The 13,502-nt window shown below is 36.0% G+C and overlaps 3 protein-coding genes across 7 annotated transcripts; 1 reads left to right on the top strand and 2 right to left on the bottom strand.

The window, feature by feature from the left end:
* Nucleotides 1–320: 320 nt before the first annotated feature.
* LOC103500918 (uncharacterized) lies at nucleotides 321–3,285 on the bottom strand. Its single transcript, XM_017047397.2, has 2 exons — nucleotides 3,027–3,285; nucleotides 321–634 (listed from the first exon to the last, which is right to left on the bottom strand). The coding sequence occupies exon 1, from the start codon at nucleotides 3,233–3,235 to the stop codon at nucleotides 3,047–3,049; it is 189 nt and encodes a 62-aa protein (XP_016902886.1). The 5' UTR covers nucleotides 3,236–3,285; the 3' UTR covers nucleotides 321–634; nucleotides 3,027–3,046.
* Nucleotides 3,286–7,105: 3,820 nt separating this feature from the next.
* Nucleotides 7,106–12,686, top strand: LOC103500922 (putative pentatricopeptide repeat-containing protein At5g37570). 5 transcript variants are annotated; one of them, XM_051089090.1, is made up of 5 exons: nucleotides 7,106–9,187; nucleotides 9,941–10,196; nucleotides 10,728–11,086; nucleotides 11,831–12,462; nucleotides 12,541–12,686. In XM_051089090.1, exon 1 carries the CDS (start codon nucleotides 7,262–7,264, stop codon nucleotides 8,981–8,983), a length of 1,722 nt encoding a protein of 573 aa, XP_050945047.1. In that variant the 5' UTR covers nucleotides 7,106–7,261; the 3' UTR covers nucleotides 8,984–9,187; nucleotides 9,941–10,196; nucleotides 10,728–11,086; nucleotides 11,831–12,462; nucleotides 12,541–12,686. The 5 variants fall into 5 exon arrangements, with proteins under 5 accessions (XP_050945047.1, XP_050945046.1, XP_050945045.1 ...); XM_051089089.1 differs by having other exon boundaries at nucleotides 11,831–12,686; XM_051089088.1 differs by lacking the exon at nucleotides 10,728–11,086 and having other exon boundaries at nucleotides 11,831–12,686.
* Nucleotides 9,890–12,450, bottom strand: LOC103500921 (IAA-amino acid hydrolase ILR1). The gene is made up of 5 exons (XM_008464381.3): nucleotides 12,061–12,450; nucleotides 11,157–11,282; nucleotides 10,744–11,055; nucleotides 10,405–10,533; nucleotides 9,890–10,320 (listed from the first exon to the last, which is right to left on the bottom strand). The coding sequence occupies exons 1-5, from the start codon at nucleotides 12,448–12,450 to the stop codon at nucleotides 9,955–9,957; spliced, it is 1,323 nt and encodes a 440-aa protein (XP_008462603.1). The 3' UTR covers nucleotides 9,890–9,954.
* Nucleotides 12,687–13,502: the final 816 nt, after the last annotated feature.

The raw sequence follows: 13,502 nt of genomic DNA, 5'->3' as shown, positions 1-13,502 counted from the left end.
ATATTTTTATAAGACATTTTCTCATTGATGAAGAATTGTGTGCATTGTGGGTGATAATAATTTGAGTCACTTGAGACTTAAGAAAGTGGTAGTTTTTATTTGATAAAACTTCAATAATTTAATAACTCTATGGAAGGGTTTATCACCCGAGAAAATCATTCAAGAATGTTGGTAAAGCATGCTATTGACAATTTTATATCGTTAGATGCAAGAGAGAAAAACAAAGAATCAGAATTATAGATCAATGTTAACGATGCATCAAGCTATAATCACATCGAGCCTTTTGAATGTACAAATATTGCTTACTATGGCCAAGCCTATTGAGCTAGCTTAAGCTAGTTTTCTTATTGAACTGATCAAATAATGGTAGTTAGGTACAAACTAAATATCTCAACAAAAAGAAAAGATATTCAATAATTGAAGTTAAGTAATACAAAAGAGTTTGCAAAACTATACACGAGAACAACTCAATTCACATACGATTGTATTCTTGATCCTAAAAGAAAATCCTAAAAGGTGACAAAAAGAAATGAAGAGGTAATTGAGGCATATAAGGCTCCGTTCCAAGATGTCTCTCCAATGGTTGCTTTGCATCTCCTCTTTCCGAGAGGCCTCAGAGTCAACTAAATACATCCTGAAGATCGCATATAGAGTTATGTTATGGCGCCTAGCACTCGGGAAACTCAGTTCCATATTAAAACTTCATACTTTTGTATTATTGTTCTTCAAAGTTAGATATTCTTTGTTAACCTATATAAAGACTAAAATCATAAATACCTACCCTAAAACTTTCTATAAACTAAGCAAAACAAGTTTTACAGATAAAAGTATGAACATCTGACTGTCAAATAATCTTCTCAAACTAAATACTTTGCTAGTGATTACTCATTAAGTAAAAGAAAACAAAAAGTCGTGCAACATATAAGGCTCGACGAAGACTATAATACAAAAATCAAAAGGAAAAAGGAAAAGAAAAATCTCAACTAGAAGCATATTTCACCCATCCCATTGAAGTTTCGTGTGGGTGTAGTGTTACAACCTACTTCAGAAATATACGTAGTTCAGTTTAATCTATACATACAGAAGAGTCACTTAATCACTAATGAACTCTACCCACCTTTCTATCAAGTTGTATGCCAAATAACCGTAAAGCAGAACAAGTATCCCAAACAAATTCTTTCTTTTAAAACAATGGCTTAACATAAATCCATGGCAAAAGCCCTTGCTCTTGATGGTCCATTCTCTACTAGTCTACTTATTTGTAATATCTAAACTTCAAATGATTGTTTTAATTAATCAAATGATGGTAGCTCTTTCTACCTTTGTTGTTGTTCAAATTTTCTTTTTCATACTCCTCTGAACCTCCTTTTATTTGCATGATTCCTTATTTCAAAATCATGCAAAGAAAGGTTACTGAAACATTACCTCAGTATCTAAGTTCACTTACGAATCACAGAACCTTGAAGTTGTAGCAAACGTTCAATTTTAAACTTAGGAGGAAGAAATTGCCAACATAGAAAACATGGAAGCTTCAAAACCAGCCTTTGGCTAGGTGATTTTCCATGGAGTACGATGCTTTGTGGTGTCAAGTTCTTATGAGTAAGTATGGTCTACAACCCTTTTGAGTGGGTGCTCAAGGCCGTACCAAATGTTTTGATAAAAACCAATGAAAGGTTTAGGACACCGACTTCCTTCCCGTCCTTGGAGGCACTCGAGTATAGCTTGATTACTAGGCCTTATTGTAACTATGATTTTGGTGTGATCTTGTTGAATTGGAGTTGCTTTATGTGATCAGTTCTTGGGCTCTCTTTTTTGTTGAGCTTGCTTTCAGTATGGCCCTCGTAATTCCTTCTTTCCCACAATGCAAACTAAATTTCTAAAGATTCTATCTGAATTTTATTTTCAACATTTCTTATGGAGTCTGCTTCAGTACTTAGTTTTACCTTGTCGCCATAGATAGCACATCTTGACGAAGAATTGAATTGAATTTGAAAGGAGAAGCTTAGTCATACAAAGTTCCTCAAATGGAAGGTTGCGATTTTTCAAAAACACTTGTTGGAGCTTGCGGTCATCTACTCCAACTTCTATAGGTAACTCGATGTTCACACCATTGCTTGATGTTAATGTATGAGATCTTCCGTGAACTTTGTAAGTATGTCATTTGTTATGGTTTGCGGAATCGCTTCTCTGTTGTTTGTTAATTTATCATTTAGGAGTTTAGTTTATATCCTTTGAGTATTAGTATCTTTTCATATTTTCAATGAAATGATTAGTCTCTTGTTAAAAAATGAAAACTCCGATTTCTAACAAACAAACGAAAACGAAGACCATGAGACTCATCTAAAAACTGTTCTTATCTTAGTAGAACAATCGGGACAACATGTATTTCAACTTGATGGTCAGGCTATCATCCTTGAATGGCAAACTGGAAGAAATGTATGTGGAACTAACAAAAGGATATATAGTGAAAGGGAAGAAAGGTAAATTTAATAACCTTAACAAGACCAAGGAAGCCCTTCCCCTAGGTCAGAAATTGTGACCTAGGGGATCAAAGCCACTCCATAGTTTCATGCTCCCGTTCTTGAAGTGGGGAAATCAGAGGATCTTAGGTGTACAAAATTGGATTCCTACGGAAATGAGGTCTTACAAATTGATCGTCGATCATATACAGTAATTGGCTCTCAAGTACTGAGATCGTTTTGTTCAACGATTAAACCCAAAGACCAAGTCGAGCACCGGAGAAACAGAGATGAACTACACCGACAACGAAATTGATTGAATTCGCTGTGTTCGGAAACGAGAAGTAAAAAGATGGCACGGTAAGACGGACACTAAAAAACGTCCGATTCGTATAGAAGAAAGAAAACAAATCAAGATTAAGACACTTCCAATCCTTTCTACAAACTCGTCAAATTGCCAAAGAATCAAGAACGATTTAGTAAATTACAGTAATCATCCACAAATATGATGGACTCCTGAGAGAAAAATTGAAACTCTGATAGAATGAGGTGAGATTGAATGCTGACCGGAAACAAGTAGATGCACATTAACCGTCGTGACGCTTCCTCAAACGCTCCCTGACAAAATCATCACGAGCTTTGGTTCGAGCTTGCTGAGGGCCGATGTTGAGGTAAGAGAGGTGAGCTCCGGCGGCGAAGAGGGAAACTCCGACGATGAAGAAGCAGGCGCTAGTTCTTAGCTGACCGCGAGGGAGAGGGTTCAGCCACAGTCCCATCTTTCCTCAATAGTTGCACTTCGCCGCTAAACATCGCTATTCCTTAAGAAGGTTTCCTTGTCAAAAAAATAAAAATAAAACAACAAAAAAATATTCTTGAAAAGAAATTGCTATTAACTATTAAATTTTTATTAATAGCAATTTCTTTTCGGAAATATTTTTTGCTTCTTATTTAATTTTCACTTTCAAATATCTTTAAAAAAAAAATCATTTTTTCACTTAAGTTTTTAGATTATTACTTAGTATGTATTTATTTTAATTAATTTTAAAGCCAAGTTACAAAACAACTTTTTTTTCATTGTGACAAACTTTTCTAACATCTTTTAGTTTTCATTTGTTAAAATTTCTCTAATAAATCATAATACTTTAGACTATAGAGTCGTTATTTTGAAAAGAAAAAAAAACATACATTTGATTTTAATAGATCTTATATTTAGGAGAGTTATTCTTAGATTCAAGTATAATAACTAAAATTTCAAAATATAATTATAATATTTAAGATATATTTACAAGGCTAAGAATAATTTTGTTTTGTATTATTTTATTAGATGGTGTCCTTGTATATAATTTCTAGATCAACCACTCACAATATGATATATGTGATATAACATTAATATAATATTTCTTTTAACATATATGCATGTAAGATCTATTGGATATAAATTTTAAATGATAAGAATTTGTGAAGTATATAGTAAAAAGATTTTAATGATCTATCGTACATATTAAAGTTTCTAACCCATATATAGAAACAACCGTTACCTAAACTTTTAATTTTATTTGAAAATTGTGTCTCTAACTTAAAATTATTGCTATACGATTGGTAGAGTTAGCTTAATATTGATGCAGAGGGTAAAAGAAGAAAGAAAAAAAAATATTGGTAGTTATTTTAAGTTCAATGGAAAATTTGACGAAGTTATTTAACATCACTATGAAGTCAATAAAATTAGCACTCACCTTGTTATATAAAAAAAATTAAATATTAAGTCGAATGATAATTTTTAAATATAATAAAATAAACTAAAATATTTTTAAAATATTACAAATCTATGGTTGTTTATGATGAATTGAAATTGTACTGTATTTTATAAATATTTTTAACAATTTTATAAATATTTTTAACAATTAGCACTCAATCCAAATGCTAATAGAAATAAAAGTAAGCAGTAAATGTATAGAACCATAACAATAAAAAAATTATAATGGCATAAATGATAAGATAATCCCTTACCTCATCCGCCAACCACCGGCGACACATAAACAAGTCTCTGAAAAAAACCTTCGATTTTTTCCCATGAAAGGTTTCACGCACCTCATCCTCTATACGCTTGTCTGTAATCCAAGCTCGAAGTCTATCTAAATTGACGTCAAGTATTTTGTGCATAGGATCATAAACAATTGATTAAGGCTGAGAGGTTCTGGTGGTTGATGTCACAGACCGTTTAGGTAGAGTTGTGAATGGGGTTGATAGGTAAACACTTGCACGCTTCCTACGGGCGGGCCGAACGTGTGGTCCTTGAGTGAGAAATGGTTCTATCTCTGTGACGTCGTCATCGTCAACGACATCTATTGGCTCCTCTAAACCAATATCAACCTTCTTCTCCAACACATCTTCGTTGCCCTATGGAAGCTCATAATGTATTAGTGTGGATAATGATAGAAATTAAACATCAATATTAGCAAGAACATGGAACCAAACCTTCTTTTTAAGTTCAATGTGTTCATCCTCCTTTGGCATCCTCAACCAATTAGGGGTACCGCCTGTATCAACATCTTCGGTCTTAGCATCATCCACTTCTTTACTTTCTAATGTATGATCTACTAAGCCTTCAGACACCTTGCGGTCCCCTTCGTCATCCTATGAAACCTCAAAATGAATTAGCGAGAACATGCAACTTAACGAATGAGTAATTACCAAATATGAAACAACTAACGTCAATACACTTAACAGTTTCATTCCTAACCTTTCTTTGAAGTCCAATGTGCTTCAATATGGTTGACATCATGCCCTTCAATTCGCCAATATCTGATTTTATACTATTAAGCTGCCCTTCAACAACCGCTACTCGATCTTGGAGATTCCGAATAGCCTTTTTTATCTTAGTCTTGGACTTCTATTTCTTACTCTTTTTGAAGTCATCTTCATCATTAACAACTTCTCTTACTCTTTTTGAACCACCATTCTTCGACTGAATAATGGTAGATGAGCGGAAGTTTTCAAAAAGTTCACCTAAAGCAATTTTCAACTGCTCCTCTTCAGGTGTCATCTCAATGACCGCCTTAATTATAAACTGCAAATAGAAAAAGGCAAATGTATTTAGGACAAAGAAATAAGCACAAAATCACGCGATCCTTAAGTAAATTACTATTGCTTGCTACTTACCATTGGCGAGTCAAACACCTGGCTTATAGTTTGGGACTTTGGTGATTGTTGGCACACCCACCTCAGCATTCGTGGTATGGCATGATCGTTTACTTTATCTACACCACATCCAATGATGGTTGGTATAGACTCATATGCCCAAACCTATTTGACATTTGACAAACAAGTTTAGGAAGTGCCACAAGATATATATAGATATATAAACAAGTGGTTTCACAATCGTTTGAAAACAACTAAACGATCGTTTAAAATAACTAAACGATCGTTTAATTTTAAATGTATGCATAAGTTTTGAAGTAATAAGTAAGAAGTCACATACCTGTAATGCATGCGGAAATCCATTGATAGTATATTTTTTTGTCTGTGTTGATTTCTTCTTTCCCTTGGCATATTGCTTGTCCAAGGCTCTTTTCAAGGCACTTAACGTGCCTACAAAAACAATCCGACCCCAATCATAATTATTAAATGTATTCCAATCATCAGCAATATTGAAAAAACCAATGTCGACTTTGGTTCGCCTATCTTTTCCCAACAAAGATATCTCTATAAAGTAGACTAAAGCTAATTTCACAATATCATCGTCATCACCCTCGTATTCTAAAAATATATCCTCTAAGTCGCTAACATAAATACACTCCTTGTCTTTGAAAAAATTCTCCAACAGTCGACTATTCCCAACCAACTGAATATAGTCCTCTTTAGGACTCCATAGTCCAGTTATGATGTTAAACTCTCTCCTACCGAAAGTACAAACAACGCCCCCTAGTAAGAAACTTATAGAATCCTTTCCTTCATCTTCCACCTCCCTTAACAGTAAGTAGTGAATGAGTGGCCCATTAAAGACAATATTTAGGTCTAAAAAGTGCCCAAACTTTGTTTTCCTAAATAAGGCTAATTGATCGGGTTTGAGTTTGGTCTTAATATTATGTGCTGTTTTTTCTAAATGAGACAAACAACTTACTAGGGAATAAAAATGATGGGAAGGATTAATCTTGTACAAGGGTCCGTCGGTCGATGTCGATGTCATGATTGAAGCCTGAAGAAAAAGGAACAAATTCCAGCAAATAAGTCGATTCTAAAACCAAACATTTACAGCAAATATATTGAAAATGGGTTACAGATAAAACTCACTGAAATAAGCGAAAACGCTCAAAGTTGATTCTTAGGTTCGAAAAGGAGAAGCGACGAAATGCACTGGAGGACCGACGACAGATGAACAATCAGAGTATTTTCGAAGAGCAGAGCGGGAAATTTCAAAAGCCAACAAAAGGAGATGTTTTTTTACTTCAGGTGTTCTACGCGAAAGAGAAGGGAAAGCGAACGTGGGTAGACGAAAAATTCAATAGAGAGGGATAGAAATTTAATGAAGGACATTTTTGTCCATTCACACCCAAATTGTCCTAAAATTCTTTCTTTTGAAAACTTGTACCAAAATTCATTTAAATATATTTTTGGCAATTTCCCAACCCAACTTGGGTGCGGCTTATTTGAAACTAAACAATCAAAATGTAAGAAAAGTTCAACCCTTTTCCGCTTATTGATACAGAAGTTTCGGGGCGAACCCTGTGTTGAACTTGCGTTGAATTCAACACTGGGCCGTGGAGCAGCTGCTGATAAAGGAACGATTTCGACGTTCATGTGGCATGCAAAAGCTCGCCAATGCGGGCATGCCGCCGTACCTCTGCTGTTTCTCTCGCTTTTGTACAACTACTAGCTTTGCTAAAACCACTAAGCCAAAGTCCATTGTTTCTCTCTACTCAATTTCCGCCCTCCTCAAGCTCTGCAAGACCCACATCGACCTCCAGCAAGTTCATGTCCGTCTCATCCAGAAAGGGCTCGAGCAAGATACTTTCCTTGTGACCCAATTCATCTCCGCTTCCAACTCAGTTGCCCACATCTCCTATTCTACATCCGTCTTTGATCGTGTTCTCTCACCCTCTACAATTCTTTGGAACTCTCTCGTCAGTGGGTACTGTGCGAAGTTGCAGTTTGTTGATATTATTTCGCTATATGTCCGTATGAAGAGGGAAGACGGCGCTCCCGATAGGTATACGTTTCCTTCGCTTCTCAAGGTGTGTGCAAGTGAGGGTAAGATGATGGAAGGGATGGCCCTTCATGGATCCATTTTGAGATGTGGTGTTGATGAGGATATATATGTGACGACGAGTTTAGTGAACTTGTATGGGAAGGGTGGGTTAATAGAATGTGCTCGTAAGGTGTTTGATCGAATGTCAGAGAAGAATGTGGTTTCTTGGACGGCTATGATTGTTGGGTATTCGAGCGTTGGGAATTTGGTGGAGGCAAAGAGGCTTTTCGATTTGATGCCGGAGAGAAATGTGGCGTCGTGGAATGCAATTATAGGTGGGTACATGAAAATGGGTGATGTAAAGAGTGCTGAGAAGGTGTTCGATGAAATGCCAGAGAAGAATGTTGTATCTTTCACAACAATGATCGATGGGTATGCAAAAGCCGGCGACATGCTTTCTGCCAGGAACTTATTTCAAAAAGCACCTGAAAGGGATATTATTGCATGGTCGGCTTTGATATCTGGGTATACACAAAATGGTCAGCCAAATGAGGCAGTCCAGACTTTTCTTGAAATGAGTTCTAGGAATGTGAAACCTGATAAGTTTGTATTGACAAGCTTAATGTTAGCCTGTTCTCAGTTGGGTAATTTGGATTTGGCCAAATGGGTTGACTCATATGCTACCGGGTGTTTAGTTGATTTACGTGGGGCACACGTTAGGGCAGCTCTTATAGATATGAATGCTAAGTGTGGAAACATGGAGCGAGCCATGTATCTGTTCGAAGAAATGCCTAAAAGGGATCTAATCTCCTACTGTTCAGTAATGCAAGGTTCGTCAATCCATGGGCATGGAGATCAGGCTGTGTCACTCTTTGAGAGGATGCTAGATGAAGATCTAACCCCCGATGACGTGGCCTTCACAGTCATCTTAACAGCTTGTAGCCGTGCTGGACTTGTGGATGAAGGCTGGCATTACTTTGAAATGATGAGGAATAAATACTCCATGGTTCCCTCTCTTGATCACTATGCATGTATTGTTGATCTTCTTAGTCGATCTGGGAGGCTAAAAGAAGCTTATGAGCTCATAAAATCCTTACCTGTTCAATCTCATGCTGGTGCATGGGGTGCACTGCTTGGGGCCTGCAAATTATATTGCGACTCTGAGCTTGCAGAGGTGGTAGCTTCTCGACTTATTGAGCTTGAGCCTGAAAATGCTGGCAACTATGTGCTATTATCCAATATCTATGCTGCAGCAGATAGGTGGCTGGATGTGTCTGCTGTAAGAGACCAAATGAATGAAAGAGGGCTTAGAAAAATACCCGGTTGCAGTTGGATTTAATGTACGACGACCTTACTTGACTTAACAAGATCTATTCTATAGGTTATACAAGTGTGCCATTGAGTTCCAAAGTTGGATTTGGTGTATGGCACTGCCGATGCAATTTTATCTGAACCAGCATGGATCTGTCTCGGTTTATCATCTTAATTCATTAGACTGTCAATATCATTGCTATGCTGTTGCTGGTATTCAACAATGAGAAAGGTTAACTCCGACTATTGTCTTTCCTACACTTGGTACTTTATGTTTTTGGTGGTGAAACGTTCTTCTTTTCTGTGGAAAAGTTTTGTTCCTTTTTGGTCGTATGGGGTGCAATATACTACCAGGAAAACTAGGATTGTCGTTGCTTTTAGTGTCCTTCGAATTATACTGCAGAGATAATGTAAGTTTCAAATTTGTTGATAAAAGTGGTTCCAGGAAAACTAGGATTGTCGTTGCTTTTAGTGTCCTTCGAATTATACAGCAGAGATAATGTAAGTTTCAAATTTGTTGATAAAAGTGGTTCCAGAAAAATGATGAAAAACATTTTATTAAAGATACCCAAAAAAAAGAAAAAAAGCATGGAGTGATGATTTTGGACAATCGTACAATATTCCAGAAATCTGTTTATCTTAAGTCTTCAATGTAACTATACATTGTTTGTCCAGGAAACTATTTACTATAAAGTTCGAATTATTGTCAAATCATTTTAAATTTTAAATTTTTTTTCCAAAAACGACTGTATATGTGTGGAAAGCCCAGATAAGAAGGTGCTTAAGGTTGCTTTACTTTGTGCTGTTTATGTTTTGGTTGCTCCAAAGCACGTTCCATGTTGTACTGTTATAGATAGAATGCCCAAGTAAAATCTCTCAAAATTTTCATTTGTGGTAATGAAGTGCAATTCTATATCTTAATTTGGGAAATATGTGCATCCTAACTTTGGCATGTTTTATTCCTCAAATATTGTTTTGCTTACAGAATTGAAATTGAAGTTAATTGGTGAAAACTGAATTGTGTTCCAAGTAAGTCGTGGCCACAGCAGCATGAAGAGCTGCTCCAATTGGAAGAGCCTCTTCATCAAGGGAAAAGTGCGGTGAGTGTACTGGCCGATTTGATCCCAGAGTCTCGTTCCCTGTCCCAATCACATATATGGTAGCTGGAATCCTCTGTGAGAAGAAGCCAAAATCTTCAGCTCCCATGGTCCATGGAAGGAGTTGCACATTGGATTCTCCAAGTAAGCTATTTCCTACCCTATTTACATGTTCAAACAATGCTTCATTGTTAACCATTACTGGTGTATCCTCCATAAACTCCACTGAAGCATAACAGTGGTGAACTATTGCTTGTGTGTTGATGACCTGTTGAGAAGGAATTTAGTTTTGTCCAGCTTCAGAAGTAAAATTGAAAGTTGTTAAGTTGGTCAACTGAAATACATGTCATACCTCTCTGATCCTTTCTTTGAGGTAAGACAAGCCCTCAGGCGACAAGCTCCTAAATGTTCCCCCAACTTTCACGGTTTCAGGAACTACATTTTCTGCTTGCCCTCCGTCAACAAATGCAACTGTCACCACCTACATTGCTGATTATTAGTTAACTACATTGTGTTTTCAAGTTGCATTTAGTTTATCGAGTGAACTGGCCATTTTTTAGTTGTTTGGACTGGAGTTTTGAATCTCGTTGAGAATATAATAATTTTATCTCATATTATTCTGTCCTTGTGGTCTTACGGTCTTAACAAATTGATAAGATTACGCACTTGATTTAGAGAGTGCAAAAATTACCCCAGCCTCGAGAGGATCCGTCTCACGGGATACGATCTGTTGAAGAGCCTGAATTATGAAAGCTGTTGCCAAAACTGGGTCCTTCGTCTTATGTGGGGTTGCTGCGTGTCCACCCTTTCCCCTGATCAAGGCTGAAAAGTGTCCTGCTCCAGCACATACTGGACCAGGCCTAGAGGCTATGACACCGGTTGGTAAGGAGGGCTGTACGTGCAGTGCAAAGATTCCATCTATGCCATCAAGGGCATCATCTTTTAACATTTGATAAGCTCCATTACACTCTTCTCCAGGCTGGAAAACTAGCTTCACAGTTCCCTTCAGATAACAACACATTCAAACAATCCTGGTCAGTCTCCTTCCCGGTTAAAAGAAAAGGAAAAAACAGGATTCACAATCATTAGTCTGAAAAATTTTACCTTCAATTTCTCTCTTATACTCTGTAGTAACCTTGCTGCTCCTAATACCATAGCAACATGTGAATCATGACCGCAGGCATGCATTTTACCTTCTACCTTGCTTTTGAATTTCCATTCTACCAGTTCCTTCAAAATTATGATGAGATAAACTTTATGTTAAGCTTGGAGAATCTGAAACTTCTATCAATTGTACTCAGGTTTTGCACTACCTGGCATGATTATCTCTATTGAAAACAATTAGCATAGGTTGAATTTCAATTTTTCAAGTAAATGAACTTTTGTAATGATTAGATAGGAAGGCTATAGGTTTAGATGAAACTGTTGCTTGATATGCTATTCTGGTGTGGAATTGTACGAAATCATCTCAGTTTTAGTTTAGAGAATTAATTTATCAAATCATAAATATTTTGGGATCCAGTTTCTTTTGTTTGCTTTATATTTTCCAAGCTGCTTTTTGAAAATTACTTCTTTTCATTTTATTGTGTTTGATCGACATGCCATTTTCCGGTTTCCTCTTTGTCCTAAAATTTTGCCATTTCATCTCCTATATACTAAATTTTATCCATTTTCGACGGCAGCCACTCAAATTATAATTACAATTTAAAATTTTGAAATTTAGTTAAGGCTTCGAAATGTTACATGGTATAAACATCTTGTATTCTTGAGTATTTTAGGTGATTTTCCAAGAGAGGAATACAAACGTACTAGACTGCATTCTTGGAATTGAAAAGACAATAGATATGGTTTGTGTTTATGATGCTTCACTTTGGAAAAGCATAACTCATAATCTCCACCCATGTGACTTTTGTCAACATCATGCATGATGGAAGAATAAGAAGAAGAAGAAGAGAGAGAGATAAAGATATATATGTATATATAAAGAGAGAGATAATACTAATAGTACCTGAAGAGGAAGTGCATCCATATCTGCTCTGAGACCAAAAACAGGTGTGGAAGAAGAAGAAACAGAATCCCCTGTAATGGAAGCCACCACTCCAGTCTTGGCAACAGGCCATCGATAACTGATTCCAAGCGAGTCGAGCTCGGACCTCACGAGTTGACTCGTTTTGTACTCTTCAAATCCCAGTTCTGGATACTCATGTATTCTCCTTCTAACTCCTTTTATCCACTCCATGAACTCCCTTTCCCTCGCCAAATCCAGAAAACTTTGGGTCAGTGAGTCGAGCTCCGACCCATCTCCGCCATGCTCCCCCGCCGCCGGCCGCCACAAGGCCATCCCAAACACCATCATCCAACACAATGATTTGAAGCTCGTGCCGCCGCCTCCTGCCATCCTAAAACAAAGGTTTCTGATGTTTATTTTATTTATTATATTTGATTTTTGAGTGGTTATGAACTCATAATATATACTTATATATTATAGGTGCTTTGTCAGCTTTGATGAAGAGTAGTTGACAACCAAATTGGGCTTCTTTGGGAATTTTCATATTGAGATTGAGACTATTGCTATGTTATGTTATTCCAAAATACCTTTGTTTTTAAAATCATTTTAAATGATGTTTATTTTCATTCTCCTTTTCTTTTTAGGGGTGAATTTCATCTTTTTTTCAATGCCAAAATTCAAGAGAACAAGCTTTCACTGTGGGGTCGAATCATGATTTTCTTCTTTTATTTTTGTTTGATAAATTCAACTTCTCATCAAGTTTCAATGGACTTTCTCCTCTCTAATATATTTGATAGAAGAAAAAAACCTCGTGTTTAGAGAAATTTGTCCGTGTTTTAATTCTGTTGATTGCTATTAATTTTTGTTGGATTACAAAAGTGGTAAACTAGAAATGTTCTACAATCCATTGTGGAGTCAAATCATGAATTTCATCTATTCTTTGTACATAAATTCAAATTCTTATCGAGTCCTTTTGGACTTTATTATTTTTATTGTTTCCTTTTCTTTATTTGTGATTGAGATTGATCATTGTGTTTTATCTGTAAACATTGAAGTTGGAAGTTGGAAGTTAAAATTTAGTTACCTCAGTTAAGTACAAGTAAAAACTGAACTCATCCTATCTTTTTACGAGTAAGATGATTAATGCCTAATACCTAACAATTACTCACTAGTCAACACTTGAATTTCATACTTTTTTTTTTTTTTTTAATTTCACCCTTCAATAAACAAAATTATCCAATACTTTTTAAATATTATGATTTCTTTAACCATACAGAATTATAAAAGAACAAAAAGATAAAATAAAACAAAATATTTTTTTACAAGTGGGGTATGGTGAATTGAGTCTCCAACTTTTAAAGAAAAATGAATATCACATGGGTGATTATGAATCAAATTTACGATTAAGATAAAAATAGGAAGAAAGGTTTTTGGCTAGAAAT

This window comes from Cucumis melo, chromosome 8, assembly GCF_025177605.1.
Source record: "Cucumis melo cultivar AY chromosome 8, USDA_Cmelo_AY_1.0, whole genome shotgun sequence".
In the NCBI taxonomy this organism is placed as follows: domain Eukaryota; kingdom Viridiplantae; phylum Streptophyta; class Magnoliopsida; order Cucurbitales; family Cucurbitaceae; genus Cucumis; species Cucumis melo.
This window is presented reverse-complemented; position numbering and strand designations above follow the sequence as displayed.

Coding starts and splice junctions, on each gene's coding strand:
- LOC103500918 (XM_017047397.2), bottom strand. CDS start 3,235: ATGGGACTGTGGCTGAACCCTCTCCCTCGCGGTCAGCTAAGAACTAGC.
- LOC103500922 (XM_051089088.1), top strand. CDS start 7,262: ATGCAAAAGCTCGCCAATGCGGGCATGCCGCCGTACCTCTGCTGTTTC.
- LOC103500921 (XM_008464381.3), bottom strand. CDS start 12,450: ATGGCAGGAGGCGGCGGCACGAGCTTCAAATCATTGTGTTGGATGATG. Junction 10,534..10,743: donor CGGATCCTCTCGAGGCTGGG/GTAATTTTTGCA, acceptor TCAGCAATGTAG/GTGGTGACAGTTGCATTTGT. Junction 10,321..10,404: donor TCAAAGAAAGGATCAGAGAG/GTATGACATGTA, acceptor CCTTCTCAACAG/GTCATCAACACACAAGCAAT.